At 39.9% G+C, this 18,623-nt stretch overlaps 1 protein-coding gene across 1 annotated transcript in view; it reads right to left on the reverse strand.

Annotated features, from left to right (window-relative positions):
- Positions 1-18,623, reverse strand: part of Iqch (IQ motif containing H) — a 124,086-nt gene that overhangs the window by 66,635 nt on the left and 38,828 nt on the right. Inside the window, exon 8 of the mRNA XM_057767644.1 lies at positions 5,571-5,762. Coding sequence (XP_057623627.1) covers positions 5,571-5,762 — 192 coding nt within the window. The remainder of the gene's footprint in view (positions 1-5,570; positions 5,763-18,623) is intronic.

The raw sequence follows: 18,623 nt of genomic DNA on the forward strand, positions 1-18,623 counted from the left end.
GCAATTTTCCTTCTCCTGTCATCATCCTCAGGCACAGAGAAGTACCTCAAACTCAACCCTGGCAGCTCCATGAAAATAACCATTGAACTGGAAGAAAACGTTCTAAGTCATTCTCAGAGCTAAGAAAAATATGTAAATGATTAAGACTTTCCAACGATCATGGTGACGTGCTGCTACACTAATTAGAAAATATGCCAACTGGAACCAGAAAATGAAGCACCCAGACTCAGTGTTTTGGTCAGAATAATCTCTACTTTATTAAGCCTCTTTATTCAACATGGAGAAATCTCTAATATAAACATTGTTTTCTACTTTCAAATGGAAAGAGGCCAGACTGCTATCAAGGGCTATTCTTTTAAAGTCATTCACTGGGAAAATCATAGCATAGGGACAATTGGATCACTGTTCTGAATTCTTTGATAGGATCTTGTATAATGATAATTGAAGCATGCTACAGTATTCTTTAAGGCTACAAAAGCCTCCTAAAGAACCTTCCTCTCAATTGCCAAAGAACAACTGATTTGTATTTACTCACTCAGTATTGCTTGTATTTTCTTATAATAGAAATTTAATTAATATCTGTAATAAAAAGCAACAATGTCTTAAACTTTCATATGCTAAGAATATTGCTAACATTTTACAGGATTCATTTAATTCTCATCACCGTCCCATGAGATAGGTGAACTGCTATGTTTCCAGATAAAGAAATGGCAGCTTAGAGAGCCTGGTGATTTGGTTGTGGCTTATTCCCTCTTAAGATCTAAGGGAGGCAGAGCAATGGGACCTTGTGAAGCCAACTACCCCTCAGTTACCCTGAGTGTTCACTCAGTAGCTAACTTCTCAGCCTCAGACTGACCCATTTCAACTCTTTTTCTGCTTAAAAATGTTTACTGTGTAAACCTGAATTATGTCTAAAAAAATAAGTAAAAATTTTTGGTGGCTTATGCAAAAAAAGAAAGTTGAATTGCTCATCATGTTTTTAGTGCTACATCTGGTTGTGAAGGTAGGCTGTTCAACACTTTTTGATAATGTATAGGCAGACTCAAATGACTATGATAGTGTATTAAATTGAGAAAAATACCAAAGTGTATATCCCTATGACTGGGCAAATGGTAACATATAAAATGCTCTTTTGTCAACTATGCTGTTAACAGGTTGTATGTGTTGAGGCAACTGGGTTTTCTAGGGGCTCCTGATCAGGCCCTCCCTTCTGCAGCTGAACTATGCATGCTGACAGCTTTCCTCACCTCCACCTACCTCCTGGAAAAGGATGTACTCTAGAGTAGTGATGGTGGTCTGGGGCCATCTGTGCCTTGAGAAAGTCTGCCAGAGAAGCAGGACATAACACGGGCCACAAAGCCAGACCTAAAGTAGGGGTGCTTCTCTAGGAATTTAAGGAAGTCTTTTTAGGTGCACTCAGCTCCTTGTTCTGCACGCTCTGCTAATGGTTTGGGCAGCCATTAACACCTTCTTAAAAATGCAGCACATACAACAGAAGTCGAAGCTTTCCTGCTTTATACCGCATTCTATTCATGGGCTTTCTCCTAGAAAACAATAACACAGGTTTTGTTTTGTTTTGCTTTTGCTTTTGGCACATTCTAAAAGTAAAAACAAAGCTTTTCTCTGGTCCACAATTTAAAACAAAACAAAACAAAACCAGAGAAGAGTTTAAGTTTTCAGACAGGTGAATGATTTAGCATATTAGAATTAATCAATAAAATAGAATATCATGCAGCTGTTAATTGTGATGAATATGAATAAGCAGGGTAAATGGCTAAGATCCTATGTCTAATTAGCATATTTACAATTATGGTGGCAATGAGAGATGATACACATTTGAGAATCAATTCAGGAAAATGATGGCAATGGGAAACGTGATTTTAAACTTATTTGGTTAGACATATTTTTAATATTGTTATATTTTAATGTTACATTATATTTTAACTTTACTAGACATTTGTGGTGACAAGTCAATGGCTTTTTGAGCTCACCTAATAAAGCCAGACCATGGTCTACATGAGGCACTTAGGTCAGCTGCCCGCAAGTGGCTCCCATTACTGCTTCCAAGGAAGGCTTCACAGAGGCCGTGGGAGTTGATCTGAGTGCATCATGGAGGGCAGGTCTCCTCTGTAATGGTTTGCTCCCTGACTTATTAGTTCTCTAAGAAAATGGAATAATAATTATGGTTTAGTCTGCCTTCTAAGTTTGGATACCCTGGATTAGGATCTTTCCCTTCAGGTGATGCTGAAATTAATACCAAATGTCTTAACACAGTAAAACAAAGGAGTGTACAAAGAAAGGTTTAAAAAAGAAAAACCAAAAATACAACTATTCTTGCTGGCTAGAGAGATAGCTGAGCAGCTAAGAGCACTTGCTATACTCGCAGAGGACCAGAGTTTGGTTCTCAACATCCACAAGATAGCTCTAACTGTGACTCCAGGTTCAGGGTATCATCTTCTGGTTTCCACAGGCACCAGGCACACACACAGTACACAGGCAAATATGCAGGCCAAACACTTATACACATAAAATTAAAAAAATTAAATCTTTAAAAAACACGCTGTTCCTACAAACAGCTAAATAACAATGTGTAATAGTGCTATTCAAGAGCCAGCCAGTTCAGTTTCCTTTCTCCCATTAAGTGGTAAAGTAGCAATGCCAAGATCCATATCCCAGACTCTCCAGGACAGCAGAGGTTCAATGAAGGGAGGCACAGAGAAAGCTGAGAGGAATCCAGTTTCACTCTTTACCCAGAGGAGCCGCTCCACAGAAAGCTGCTCTCTGAGTACCATCACCAGTGACATCACTGTCACCATAGGGCCCCAGAATTGAGAGAGGGAAGATTTGCCCATAAACAAACTAGAAAACAGTCACAAGAAAGACTGGTAGCACAGAAAGCAGAGCTGGGTTTCACAGACTGTGACAGGGGAATGGGTCAGGAGGCTTCTCTCCTGCAAGTGTGCCTTTGTTTAAGTCTTCCTTCCTACTAACTGAAACAAATACCCTGACTCAGAGGCAAGAAATCTGCATTGGTGCAAGTGGATTCACAGACCTTAGCAAGCACTGTGTACTCCACAACTGAGTTTATGGGGATCCAATGGGTGGAGCAAGGAGAGCTGGTGCCATTAGCCAATAGGATGAAAAGCAGAGCCTTGTTACCAGCCTCCAAGAGAATATGAAAATTCGTGTTTTGTTTCCATTGTGGCCTTTCTGCTTTCCCAGAGGTTCCTACATTTTGATACTGAATTTTCAAAGGTGACTATGGCTTTTTAGCATCTGGTGACTCCCGTTACTTTGCTTCAAGTCTCGACTGCAACCAGTCGAAGCTCATGTCAAAATTAGAGTGGACAAAGAGGTGATCTGTGTTATATATCAATGCCTACACCGAATCCTGCCTACCTCTAAGACTCCAGAGTGACTCCCACCCTGTACACTGCACACATGCTTTCATATGTCGCCATGACATACCAATAACGAAATCACAGCATCGTGTCACAAACTGCTATGCAAATGATGCTATTTGTAAGTATTAACATAATTTAGTGCTTACAGTCATATCCTCATTTCTAGTAATTCTCCCAGAATGCAGTATTTCTCTGGACTCTTAGCCTGCAGGATAGTCTTTCATCAAGAAGCTGAAATTTTTAATAACCTGCCAGCATATGTTTTGTATGTGCCCGGCTAGGCTTGATAACACAACATCTTCATTATCAAAAGGAACAGGTCTACAGACTATAATAGGACATTAAAACGTGCCTGTGCTCATAAAATAACGCTTTGATGTCTAAATGTGCACCGTTACAATGGTCTTCTGGAACAAAGGTGGATTCCCAACCCTAACTTCTCAGCAGATACCCGCAGCTCACCTCCACTCTGAGGAGGGCTTCCCTTTGCAGGCATAAGCTGTCCTTAGTCCCTGAGCCAGGGAAGGGAGCTCACGGGGGCTTATCTTCATTTTCAGCTTTGGCTTCTCATACATCATAGCTAAGCATGAAGCCTGCATTATAACAGAATTACTGAATAATTATTTTCCCTGTTTAAGATTTTTTAAATGATTTAAATAGACCATTAATTATTTAAGAATTTCAAATTTAATAACATTAACAACAGTGCCAAATGTATTTGGTAACAATTTAAAATGGCATAGTTTAAAATAATTGAAATTAAATAATCCACAGTGAGGTTTCTAACCACAATTCAGCCAACTGTCAGTACTGTAAATATTTTTAAAACTCAAAGTCAAACATTTCAAATTTATCATAGTCTAATATCATGGGATTTCTTTAAAAATGATTGGTTTGAAATGCTGAGGCCAGCAAACACTGTACACACTGGTATTTCGAGTCTTTAAAATAAAAGTGCTAGCCTTTTCCATGGTTTAAACTCGACAGCTTTGCTTCAAGAAGATAAAATCCAGTTCAAAGAGAACATAAGAGAAGCCTCTATTGGCCTCAAAATTAAATACATTTTCTTTGGTTTATTTTTTTTTCTAGAAGAGTAATTCACTTTAGTATCCTTTAAATAATATGTAAAGAGCTAGCCATGACAGGTACTGCATTTAGTCCGTTCACTGTTGGAGGAGGAAGAAAGCCCGAAATAGATCATGGGGAGAACCGACCCATTTGTCAAAGGGAACTCTCCCTCCTGACTGTTCTCTAGACTTATTCATCATTTCACTTGCCCAGGAATAATGTGGCTCCCACCAGTGTGCCCTGCCTTTCCATCACTTGCGACTTGATTCATAGACTTCCGTAGTGGGATGCGCAAAGCAGATGCAAATCACTGCAAGGCCCGCCGCTTTGCATGCTGGGAGGAAAGAGACTATATAAGGAGTTTGCCTGCCAATTTTCTTTTTTCTAGTAGGTCAGATAGAACAGATGTGATAAAGAGAAGCTGGTGTAAGGATACAAAGTGGGACAGTGCTTAGTACAACTCTTAAGCAAACTAGGAACAGACTGAGGTTGTATAACTCATCTCAACAACATATGTGGAAAGGTTTACACACCTCCACACCTAGCCCAAGATCCTGAGCCTACTACTCAGTTTTTGCTGGAAGTTTTCTTCTGGGGTTTTTTCTTCTCTCAGCCTCTCACAGGGACTTGTAGTTACATAGATTTCTTTAGAGTATCTTCAGGAACATGGCTTCTGACAGAATGCTATTTTACATTAGCTGACAGGGACCTCCATTTGCTAGTAGAAACACACACATGCGCATGTACACATGCACACATACGCACGCGCACGCACACACACACACACAAACGCACGGCTAGCTTAATCACAACAGTTGGCAGAAGCACAGGATCTGCCCAGGGCAAATTCTAAGATTTGCAATGCTACTTGAATATGGCTTTTTAGTCATTTCTTAGGTATCATAAGCAGTTTGAAGGTGTGAAAAATGTTTTGGACCCCCAGATGGACAGTTAAGTGACCCAGTACGTCCATTCATGTTGTATGTTAGGACAAAGGCCCAGGAAAGGCTCTGCCATAGACGACAGTTGAGTCTGGGAGAAAGGGTCGCGTCTCCTAACTGTCCACAGCTGTGGCCTAAGTCGCCACTGAACACTCACTTGTGCCCACTTCTTCTTCCAGTCTTCATGGCCATATCTGTCACTCTCCTTTAGCGCCCACTTGTAGCACTGGAGGTGGGAAGGGATGTCACAAAATGCTGTCCCGTTTCCTCCAAATTCCATGTTCATTTTAAAGACCCAGCGTCGGATTTGCAGGTGATCAGTCACCAATTGGCTCAATTGTTCTAACATCTGTGGGCAAAGGTACAGAGCAGCAATAAAGCATGTTTCCTTTCTGTCATAGCAGCTTGGCTGTGCTGCTGAGTGTATCTTTACGTAGTCTGTTCATTAGGTGCCCTCGACTCACTAGACAAATTCAAGAAGTTGGAAGTGATGTGTGATATAAAGAAATCACTAGCCAATGGGATAAAGGTCATGTTTAAAATGCATTTGTATTTGTGAGAAATTGAAAGGCTATTATTATGTGGGCTAGTGAGGAAAAAAGAAAAGAACCTTTAGACATCTGTAATTGAACCCTGGAATTGTCACCTTTCTTTCTCAGCAACTTAGGTGTTTAGTTACTGATTCTTCAAATGATTTTTTAATAATGTCAAGACTATAAAAATATAGTCCTGAAATTTCAGTTGAGCTTTTAAATACTGTAACCTAAAATAAATAAGTACTGTAATGTCTAAAACATTTTTTCCTCATCAACATACATTTGTTTGGCCAATTGGCCAAGTGACGTAATGAATGTGTACAGAGAAAGAGATACACGAGATAAAAACACTTGCAGATCACAATGGGGAGGGTGGACCTGGGAGGACTAGGAAGTAAAGGTGATCAGGGTACATTATGTGAAACTCCCAAATAATCAAGAAAACAGTATGTTGGGGAATAAAGATTCTATTTTTAGGATTTAAAAAACAATAAAACCCTACAACTTAAAACAACAACAACAACAACAAAAAACACTTGTAGAAACAGCCTTCCTGGAATGTCAGCTGCCTGGCATTTGATATGAAACAATAAATACTTTCAACAACTGGACTTAAATGGATGAAAAATTAAGGAATAGAAATCCATACTTTAGGGCTGGAGAGATGGCTCAGAGGTTAAGAGCACTAGCTGCTCTTCCAGAAGTCCTGAGTTCAATTCCCAGCAACCGCATAGTGGCTCACAACCATCTATGAGATCTGGTGCCCTCTTCTGGTGGGCAGGCATACATGCAGACAGAACATATTATACATAATAAATACATTAAGTAATAAAAAAATCCATACTTTAATTCCAAAATGATAATAAAAACAATAATAACTTGTGGCACTGAGTGGCAGAGCAAGGCTTCTCTTGGATTGCTCTGACTCCAAACCCTACACTCATTCCCTTCTCATGTGGCGGTGTATCCAAGCCTGCAGACAGCTGGAGAAGGAGGAAGTGTAGACAGAGGCCAGAGGAGACAAAGAAACAACTTACTTCCAAGTCAGTAAGTCATTTGTGTTGCATTTGAATCAGACAAAAGTCTTTGCAGCAAGACTACTAATTCTATGTAAGAACATTCTATTATAGCTTCGAGGAACACAAGCTCATTAGATCACAACATGACTTTGTTGTCTGTACTTCCCAGAAAGCAACAAAACAACACTAATGACTGTGTCTCCTGTACCTACCCATGCTATTCTTGACTGTGAAACCCACACTTGACAATAATATTCTTATTCTCTATTGTCTTAGTTAGGGTAATTATTGCTGTGATGAAGCACCATGACTAAAATAACTTGGGGAGGAAAGTTACACTTCTACATCACTATCCATAATGGAAGGAAGTCAGGACAAGAACTCCAACAGGGCAGGAACCTGGAGGCAGAAGCTGATGCAGAGGCCAAGGAGGGATGTGGCTTACTGACTTGTTCCTTATTGTTTTCTCAGTCTAATTTCTTACAGAACCCAGGACTAGCAGCATGGGGTAGCCCCACCCACAATGGGCTGGGTACTCCCATATCAATCACTAATTAAGAAAATGCCTAACAGGGTTGATTACAGCTCAATCTTATGGAGGCATTTTCTCAATTGAGTTCCCTCTTCTCAGATGACTATAGTTTGTGTCAAGCTGACATAAAATTATGCATCTATTCTTTTAACTACCAATTGGACTTTTTTTAAACTAAAGAGTTTGAAAGCATTGAAGACTAATGGTTTAGCTGAGGTTAGGAATTGCAAAGTTAGAATGGTTTTGTTTAAAGGCACAATGTTGTCCTGAATTGTGTCTATTTAGCAAATGATTTGGAGATGCTACATGACATGGCAGTGTAGAAGAGACACCAAAATAACCACACTTGGGGTTTCCAGAAAGCTCATGCAACTATGGCTTATTCAATAAAGGTAAAAACGAAATTGTCTCAGCCCTCTGATTATCAAGTAGTATTTATTGATAATTTGGATGTTTAAATGATAAGTGCTCTGGTCTATATATCATATGGCTAATGAGCACAGCCAAAGGAGGAGGTTCCTACTGTGTCTTCCAAGGTTGCATCCTCCTTTCTCCAATTAGCTGTGTTCTATATTGAATCATATTTTGTTGTGATCTGTGTGTACTGTGTATAAGTTATAAAAGTAGAAGTGCTGTTTAGTCTCTTAATATTGGCTAAAAATTATTTTGCTAGTTTAAGGAAAGGTATTCCAGCACAGCCTTTAAAAATTGTGTATTTAGATATACTGTATACTTGGAGGCTTCCAATACTAACAGAATTAGTACGTGTTTCCTCCAAATCCTATTATTTGTTGCATCCGAGAGTCCTATAAATGGGTGCCTGTGGCAGGATCCCTACAGTCATGAAAACGATCAATAGTATTGTAAAGACTACACCGCTGGAAGAATTATGTGCTATCTTTAAGTGAAAATTGAACAGTGCTTTAAAAAAGCATTGCCATTTTTGATTATTTAACCAAAGCTGTCAATATTTCATACAGAGCATATGCCAGAAAGGGTCTTACATGGTTATTTTATGGATCAAAACAGGAAATGCTCACTGTGCTTGTGCTAGATTAAAAAACTCAGTCATAAACCACATGACTTTATGCTACTTCCAAACATTTATCATTTTTTGTTTGAATCTGTTTTTTAAAAAAGTAATATAATTTTAGTTGTGATTCATTTTATATTGGTGAAGAGCAAAACCAGAAAAATTACTACTGTAAAAATCCAACTAAGACCCAAGAATACTTATTAACCTAAGTTAAAATAATCACAGCTTTCACCCACTTTAAATTTGCAGTGCACATCGATAAAAAGTCAGGATTGATTCATCACCATCTGCAGATTCAAAATACTGATACACTCGGATTGATTAGGTAGAGCCATTACTATCGGGAAAAGCCTCAATGGGGTGCTTTAGTTCTTGCTGACCTCAGATGCATGTCTTCCAAACAAGCATAGAACTCAGATACAACTTGACTTACTGCTATGCCATTGATACATACTCTGTGTCAAATAACATCCCTCAAATCTGAGGGCCTATGAGAAGGGTTTTAGTCCTACTTCTAAATACTAGAACTAGACAGAGTTTGTACAGTATTAAATGTGCCCATACTTTTAACTACAATTAATATATAAAGTTCTAAAATATTTCAGAGCATAGATTGCCTGTGTAATTATCAATGAAGATGGAACTAAGACTCAATACAAACATTACACCTGCATTTTAAAAACATGAAGATTATTTAGTGTGGTATGTGCATTCAGTTGTATCATTTAAAAATCTATTTCTCCCATATTAAGTCTGTCAGCCAAAACATTCTATTAGGAAGCAAAATTAAGCAATCCACCTAGGTACCTTCAAATTCCAGTGGAAGTTAATGCCAGTGGAAGTCTCTCCACTAAAATCTCCTCAACTAAAATCCCAGACTGTGTTTCTGCTATAAGCCAGTTGTTGGCCAGGAACTTTCAATAGCAAGACTCAAACACTTCAAGGAAGCTTGACTGAATTCATAGTGTCTTTACAATAGACTTTCTAACGAATCATTTGCTCAAAGGCTTCATTTTGTTCTTAGTGGCTCTTCTGTGAGGAGCATCCTGACCAAGCAACCGAAGTCAAGAGAGATCCCCAAATCTGACCCTTATATTTGCTACCTCAACGTTTATGGCTCCTTAACTTCCCAAGAAAAAGGGAAAGGAGATAATTTGTGATTGGCATAGGGAATCAGTCAAGAGAAATTCAGAAATAGAGGTTAGGAAATGTTAACAGCCAGCAGTTTGTCTTTTGATTTTCTTTATTATGTAAACAGATGGCATTTAAATGGGAGAATACTTGCTAGAGCCAACTCAGAAGGAAACTATTTCTAGAGGTTAAGGGAGAAGTGCAGGGCGACAGAGTGGGTCCAAGGTAAAATGGGAAGTAGTTTTATTCTTGAGGCCATTTCACTTCCTGTTTCCAGCTAGGTTCTCTACTCTCTTCAGAGTCATTCCTGAAGAGCCAGAGCATTTATGAGAGTCAAGGATGTATTCAGTACTCTGCAGTCTCGCCAAGCACTCTCCAAAGCTTTCAAACCCACTTCTTTGGCAAAACGAACTCTTGTGTTCTTAGGGTCCTATTAAATGACTGGATGGCAAATGTGACGATAAACTAAGAGATATTAAAGCATTAAATACTGATAGATTAGTCCTGATTATTATTTTACCAGCACTTAGTAACTTAATCCAAAAGGTAGACATTTTGAAATTTTTAATAATTTCTATAATAAGGCCTCTAGGCCTGGTAGTTCAGACATGTAATCAAAGATTCTTGGGAACCACAAGTTTAAGACCAGCATGTGTAACCTAGTAAAACTTTGTCTCGAAAGTTAAAAGAGAGCTGAGGATAAAACCTCATAGTACTTACCAATCGTGTGGAAAGCTCTGGGTTAGCTCTCAGTATGAGAAACAAACAAACATGAAGGTATAATGTAGCCCTCTTCAGAGCAACTCAAGCATTTACACAGTCTTCTTGGGCAGGGCTGGAACCAGATTACCTGAAGTTGTACAATGTCAAGGGGATAGAAGATATTTCAACAGAGCCGCCCTACATACCTGTTGGTAAGTGTAGATGTCATATATTCCAGGAGGCACTGGCACATTGGCACTGTCAAAAATCCGTTTGCTTCCAGACTTGGCACTGTAAAGGTGAACCAGCTCAGGCTCTGAGCCCAGGATGGGTACATTCAACATGTCAGCCACAGCTAAATCATCTCTGTGGAGGAGCCCGCCCACGATGTAGGCCTCTTTTCCTTGGATGAGATTTTTGATTCTTTTGATTGCTTTGGGACTGTACATCAGGTGAGTGGCCAGGCACATGTGATGCTTCTGGAGGAAAATCAAATCACCCCTCTTAAAAGGTGTCTTTTTCTAGCCCTTACCCCAATTTATAATGTTGTACATACTAAATACATTATTAATAGCAGGCTGGGTTATGACCTATCCTGTTGTTTAGCGGTTTAAATTGATAAAAGCTGCTGGGGTGAGGTTCCATAATCGCTCACATCTTTAGTGTGTTGGAAATAGGCTCACTGGGAATAGAACTAATTACCACACATCTGTATTTATTTGATCCACGTGGAATTATCCTTCTGTCAGAAGGAAAAGAGGCTGGCGGCCTTTGGATAATAGTGATTCATCTCCACAACACTTCTGGCATGGTTTAACACTAAAGCATCTGGAAAATCAATACAAAAAAATGAAGGAAAAAGCCCCATAGTGTTCTCTTCTATATAGACCCTGTATAGGCTCCTAATATGGCAATGCTTTCAATATTTTTTCCAAAGGAAAAGGGCATTTTATTTGATTCCCCTCCCCAAACCTCCCTCCAGATCCTTTTCTGAGAACATATGCTTTACAGTGATTACCAGGGTTCCTGCCAACACTTTGGAAAGCATTCAGGAACAGAAAATATTTGAAAATTACAGCAAGATTCAAATTTCTTTTCCAATTCAAACTTTTTAAAAATCCTATTTTGACTAGATAGACCTGGCTCTACAGTGCCTCTGATGGTCTCATTCAATTAGACAAGTAATTCTATTCATATCTAGCAGGGTAGAAAGGAGCCAGATGGTCAACACACACCAAGCCTCATACACCATGTTTTAGCTTTCAAGGAGTGGGAACAGCACCTACAAGACATACTCATTCTCTCTCTCCTTTCTCTCTCATTCTTCCATCTCTTTTTTCTCTTTTTCACCCTTCCTTCCCTCTCCTCTCTCTCTTCCCTCTTTCCACCTATTTTAATCATATTTAATTATTTTTTAGAAGCTTCCATTTCCTCTTCTGTAAGATAAGTGTAACAGTACCAGCCTTAGGGATGCTGTGAGGATTGAATGAGATAATGCACTGTGAAGTACTTGTGATAGTGTGCAGGGCATGGTAAGCATTTAATAAATGCCAGAATAATTATCGTGAAAAGAAGTGGGGGATGAAGTGCATTTCGAGGCATGGGAGGGTTTTATAAGGTGAAGATGGGCATGGAAAAGCCATTGCCTAAGGATGGGATATTAGAACCTTAGACTAAGTCTACTGTTATACAGCTACACTGAGTTTACATTCTATTAAAGAGATGATGGCATGGAACCCAAGAAAGTGTTGGAAGTTGGTAGTCAAGTACTTCTGGCTTTGAATGCAGTTCTATTACTTATATGTGTGTATATAAATATATATATGAACTTGTATATAACATAGATTCCATGAGCCCATTTCTTTATGTGTCAAACTAGAGTTAAAAAAAAAAAAAAAAGACCTGTATGCTGGAGTTGCTCCAAGGCTGAAATAAGATCATGAACATGAATAACATTGGTCCAGTAATTCATAAATAATAGTAATTATTTTTATAGGGAAAATCCTCTTTTAAAAATAAAACCATTAGAGCCAGGCATGGTAGCACACACCTTTAATCCCAGCACTCAGCAGGGAGGCAGAGGCAGGTGGATCTCTGTAAGTTTGAGACTACAAAGAGAATTCGAGGACAGCCAGGGCTGTTACACAAAGAAACCTGTTTTGAAAAACCAAGAGAGAGAGAGAGAGAGAGAGAGAGAGAGCATTAAAATGTCATGTAAATAAAACAGTGCAAAGGTACTGGATGCTTGAAGAATTCAAGGGGTTTTAGAAGGTAGCACCTTGTACAACTTTAAAGAAAATTTATCTAAACACAAAAATGTGAAGAAATGTGAATGACCATGTTTAAGAATATCCAATGCACCTGTTCAAAAATGGTTGCAGGGTATAACTTGGAAGTGTGCAAGCAAGGAAGAGATTTGAACTACGAAAGATCTTAGTTCTCAGCCTTAAATGGATCTGCAATATGCTGGGTGATTTAGAACAGGGTGGCTTAAAGTTTTTCCTGCTTGTCACCCCTATTCCCATGAGAAATTTTTATATAACTCTAAGTATTTATAAAATAGTTATACAAATCAAACTTTTATTCATAATAAATCACAAATTTGTTTTAAAACAATTCTTTGCTATATGAATAATTTTATCACTTACTAAAGATGAAAGCAAATTTATATACTAATGAGATTATATGCTTGTTCATTTTTTATAGAATAATTAAGTCCTTGAATATTGATACTGTAGGGCATAGAACATGTCAATATTTTCTTGGAGTTGATCAGTATTTTTATTTTATAGTTATCAATGTTGAAAATGCTACTTTGCATCAATACATAATACAAAATGCCTAAAGTGTGTTTAGGGACATTTTAGAAATTACTGGAAATTATGTTCTAATCTCAAGCCAAAATTAATTGAACAGTTTGAAAAACTATAACTCAGTCAGAAACTCAACAGTATTTTAAATATATTTTTATTTATGTGTATGGGTGTATGGCCACATGAGCTTATGTGCACCATGTTTGTTTATGCAGGGACCCAAGGAAGGCAGAAGAGTGCATGAGAGCCCTCCAGCTGGAGTTACAGATGGCTATGAGCAACATAACCCAGGTCCTCTGGAAGAGCACTAAGTGCTCTTAACAGTTAAGCCATCTTTCCAGTCCCTCAAACAGCAAGTTTTAAAAATCAAACAGTCTTAACAGAATGTAATGCAAAGACACAAATTTGATACTTACTTGCTGGGAAATGATGGTAGGGAAATATCAAATGTCTGATTTCTGTAATTAAACCATACTCCTATAAAAGCAGAAAAGTATGTATGTACAGTGTTTGTTAGGTTTTGTTGACTTAACACAAGCTAGAGTCGCCCGGGAAGAGGAACCTCAGTTGAGAAAATGCCCCCATTAGACTGGCCTGCAAGTAAGCCTAAGAAGCATTTTATTGTTTGACGATTGATGTGAGAGGGCCCATATTGCTGCTCTTGCAGGGGACCTGGTTTAGGTTTCCAGCAATCACATGGTGGGACACAACTGCCTCACTGTGGTGATGCCACCCCTGGGCAGGTGGTCCTGAGTTGTATAAAAAACAAAAACAAAAAACAAAAAAAACCAAGTTGAGCAAGTCATTGAAAGCAAGCCAGTAACCAGCAGTCCTCTATGGTCTTTGTTTCAAATTCCTCTCTCCAGGTTCCTCCTTTCAGTTTCTGCACTGACTTTCCTTCGTGATAGAGTACAAGCTCTAAGATGAAATAAACCCTCTCCTGTCCAAGTTGCTTGTGGACATGGTGTTCATCATAGCAATAGGAACCCTAAGACATGAAGTAAAAACACTACAATTTATAATATGCCATAGTCTCCAGCTGAGCAGAGGTGTTTTAGGCAGTGTTAGTTGGCACTGTTTGGGGCTGGAGGATGGCTAAGTGATGGAGAGAGAAAAGTGTGAAGGAGAGGATGAGGGGAACTTGGGGAAACGGGATGATTGGGGATATAGGAAGGTTGGATAGGGGAGCAGGGAAACTCATATCTTAGTTAAGGGAACCACCTAAAGGTTGGCAAGAGACTTGAACTTGGGGTGGCTACCAGATGCCCAGCGCAATGTCCCCAGTTAGTTCCTTGGGCACCTGAGGATAGGGAACCTGAAATGAACCTATCCTATAGTCATACTGTTGAATATCTTGCATATCACCATAGAACCTTCATCTAGCGATGGATGGAGATAGAGACAGAGACCCACACTGGAGCACCGGACTGAGCTCCCAAGGTCCTAATGAGGAGCAGAAGGAGGGAGAACATGTACAATGAAGTCAGGACCACGAGGGGTGCACCCACCCACTGAGACAGTGGGGCCGATCTATTGGGAGCTCACCAAGGCCAGCTGGACTGTGACTGAAAAAGCATGGGATAAAACCGGACTCTCTGAACATGGCGGACAATGAGAGCTGATGAGAGGCCAAGGACAATGGCATGGGGTTTTGATCCTACTTCAGGTTCTGGCTTTGTGGGAGCCTAGACAGTTTGGATGTTCAACTTCCTAGATCTGGATGGAGGGGGGAGGACCTTGGACTTTCCACAGGGCAGGGAACCCTGACTGCTCCTGGGACTGGAGAGGGAGGAGAAGAGGAGTGGGGGGATGGGGAGAGGGGCGGGAGGAGGGGGAGGGAAATGGGAGGCAGGGAGGAGGTGGAAAATTTTTTTTTCAATTAAAAAAAAAATTTCCAGACTTAGAAAAAAAAAGAACACTTGCTGCTCTTGCAGAGGCCTTGGGTTAGGTTCCAGCAATCACATGGTGGCTCACAAGTGCCTGAAACTCTAGTTTCAGTGGGTCTGATGCCCTCTTCTGGCTTCAGTGGACATCAGGCACAGATGTGATGCAGAGACATACATGCAGGTAAAACATTCGTACACATAAATAAAAACAACATTTCCGTTGACATTTGTTTGCCATGAAGGCATGTACAGTGCAGAGTGTTATGATCAGAACTGAGGCATTTGTGTCAAGTGACATAAACAAGTGTCACCAAAAACACATTGAATTCATTGGGATTTGATTTTGAGTTAGCTGTTGGTCATAGAACATTTAGAAACATTTTCACAGCCTTCACATTCACTTTGCAGCCCAGAGTTAAGAAGCTGGGGCATAGAACACTCTGCCTTTCTGAAACTCAGCTCCTTCTATTCAAGTGAGAGGTTGGACAGGAAGTCTCTAAGGTCCTTCCATCTCTGGAAGACTTCCTAAGTAAAGCCAGAGCATGTAACGTGTACGGAGCTTCTGCTGGGATGATGAAAGTTCTGAGATCTTAGGTGGTAGTAACGTTTGTACACTAGGAATGCACTGAACACTACTCAACTGTCCCCTTAAAAGTGTTGGAAATGGTTTTACCTTGTACACAGTTTAGTACAGTAAGAAAGGGAGAAACCCAGAGCTCCTCCGAGAAAAATCAGATAATTTACTATTGGACCACTCCTCCAAGCGAGGAGTCTAAACCTCTTAGATCTGTATAATAGGACTTTTCTAACGTAATTAAAATTCACCTTCCACATGCACTTCTGAGAGCACATTTTAGGAAAGCTGTTGTTCCATTAGACAACAGCTAATGCCAGCACTTGGGAGATATGTTCAGCTGTGGTTGGTGATCACCTATCCTCCTGCTCACTCGGGAGATGTGTTCAGCCATGGTTGGTGATCACCTATCTTCCTGTTCACTTAATTGCTTTCCTTTTGCCACAGACTACTTCAGTGTGGACATGTGAAACAAATGAAGCACACCAGAACTGCTGACTTGAGTTACAATAGGGAGTGTGATGATTGATGAAGAAGCACAGAGCTGGATCTGGAAAGAGAGCTCATTGGGTAAGAGCTGCTTTTCCGGACTACTCAAGTTCAGCTCCCAGCACCCACACCAGGTAGCTCACAACTACTCTAGCTCTGAGGAATCCAACAACCCCTTCTGGTCTCAGTAAGCGCCTACACATGCATACATACACAATTAAAAATAAAATAAACCTTTAAGACAGAAGTTTGAAGTCTTTGTCACACCATATTTGATCTATACAGCCGTCCTTGCTATGGAGATAATTTGCCCAAATTTCCAGAGCTCTGACCATGAAGTAAGTAGAGGATTTGAACCCAGTTAGCACAGTTGGCATGCTACGGTGACCATACTTTGCTCATCTTACAAAGTGAGACGTGAAGGTCTGTGGGTTTATGAACTGTGAAGATGGAAAAGCAGATACTTCAGTCAAATTCAAGATCTGAGTACCTGTCCAGCCAGGGTACAGTTCTGTCTCCTCTAGATATATGTATCCCTGTCGACAAGTATTCTCTCTAGCTCCATGTCTTTCTGGGCATGTCTGAGTCTTCAGGCATGATGGCACCATAGTATTATGTTCAGTAGGTGTTTAATAAAGATTCAGATGTGAGTGAGGATGGCAGAGGACATGCTGTTGACCTCAGGTCTTGTGAGATCATTTAGAGAAAGTCAGCATCCTCAGTTCCCGATAGCAAAAAACCATGGATGACAAAGATCTAGAATGTTCCCAATGCCCTTTCTTATGGCTACGTTCATTTTTACCATCACTTATTTCTTATTTTTGACCTGAGACAAAGATAGTTGTTTAGAATGTCCTCACAAACATTAAAATGCTTCAAAATAGACACAATGCCTTTTATACAAGCACACTTCCCATGACACATTCTAGTTTATACAAGCACACTTACTATGACAGATTCTAGTTTTACATAGTAACTTGGAGAGATTCACAAACAGATTTTTGGCACGCTTTAAAAAATCTCCTCAAAGCCATCCATTTGGATGAAAATCAGCACTGACAATCTCTCAGACCCATTAAAAAGAAATAAAGCAATAGCTAAACAGAAACAGAACTGATTTGAAAGCAAGAGTTTAATTTTTGTGTTTTAAAAAGTTGATTGCCTATGAGTGATTAATCACTCAAATAATTTGAATTTCAGCTCCAAACAGCAATATTGAGTACTTCAAACCTTACCTACCTGTTTCTGCTCACAACAGTGCAAACCTGCACTGGCCTGAGCTCAGGCTGTCAAGGGTGCCAGCTGCCTGGCTCTAGCCTGGAAGCGGGAAAGGGCACTGCTAGGGCAACCTTTTCAGAGATGAGGACTATGAACTTGGAGAGGACTTTGGAATTATCCAATCCATCACCCCCATTCATAGCTGAAGAGCAGAGGACAAGGAAGCTAAGGAGGCTTGCCCAAGGCCACTGAGTCATCCACAAACAAAACATCATTCCCATGTGTAGTAGTGACCTAGAGGAGACAGATTTTGGTTCACAATCTGGCCCTACCACGGACATTGAACTAGAAAATGAATTTTGGTTTCTGCAGCAATAAAAGAAAAGCATTGATTTCTGTGTTGCCACACTGTATGAGGCTCAAATGAGAAAATGCATGCTAAGAATCTGATAAATGTTACTTTATCCACTGTCCTTATCCTTGTCCATGCCTCTTCAGTGTCTACAAGCATTTCAGATATGTGCACACTCTACTGGCAGCTAGCCAGTGTTTGCTTGAGTTTCTGGCTCTGAGAATATCAACAGTTTAAACAAAACCGGGTTTTGGTGTTGTTCTTCTTTGCTTCCTAACATCTACATCAGCTGTGCCATTGAGGGCATGGGATCGTACATTTGATGGAGGGTATGAAAGACCCCAAGAGTATAAGTAAGTTGTGATCGTTGGTACTTGTCCTCCTCTCCACAGCCACATGTGCCAATGAAGCAGAGCTGAGCAAGCACTCTCAGGAATACTGAGGCGTCCTCTGCATGAACGCCGAAGGTGCTTCACTGAGCAGACACAAAGCCAAAAAAATGCTCCAAGCACTCCTCCCTGCAGCCTGGGCAAGTTTACTCTTTCTCAGTTTAACCCCTTCCCTGCCACTACCTTCTCTGATGATATGAAGAGAGCTGGCTATGGTGTTCCTCATCTGTAAATGGAGGTGCTATCTATTACCAAATGCAGAGTCTTTCTTTTTTAAAACAAACTTCAAAATTGTATAGCCCATTAGATAATAAAATGTGTGTGTGTGGGGGGATTAGATGCTGTTTAAAATGTAGAGAAGCCCCTTTCAAGTCATTTGTTGTACTGCCTTGGACTAGAACTCTGCCCTCACGATTCTTGTGCAGATGTGAGTTCATTCTACCCACTAAAAATCAGTATGTTCAGATGTGAACCTTGTTCATACAGAACCATGTGATGTGGAACATCCGTTTCTAAAGAAACCAAAGTATGGA

The sequence above is a fragment of the Chionomys nivalis genome, chromosome 4, assembly GCF_950005125.1.
Source record: "Chionomys nivalis chromosome 4, mChiNiv1.1, whole genome shotgun sequence".
Lineage (NCBI taxonomy): Eukaryota > Metazoa > Chordata > Mammalia > Rodentia > Cricetidae > Chionomys > Chionomys nivalis.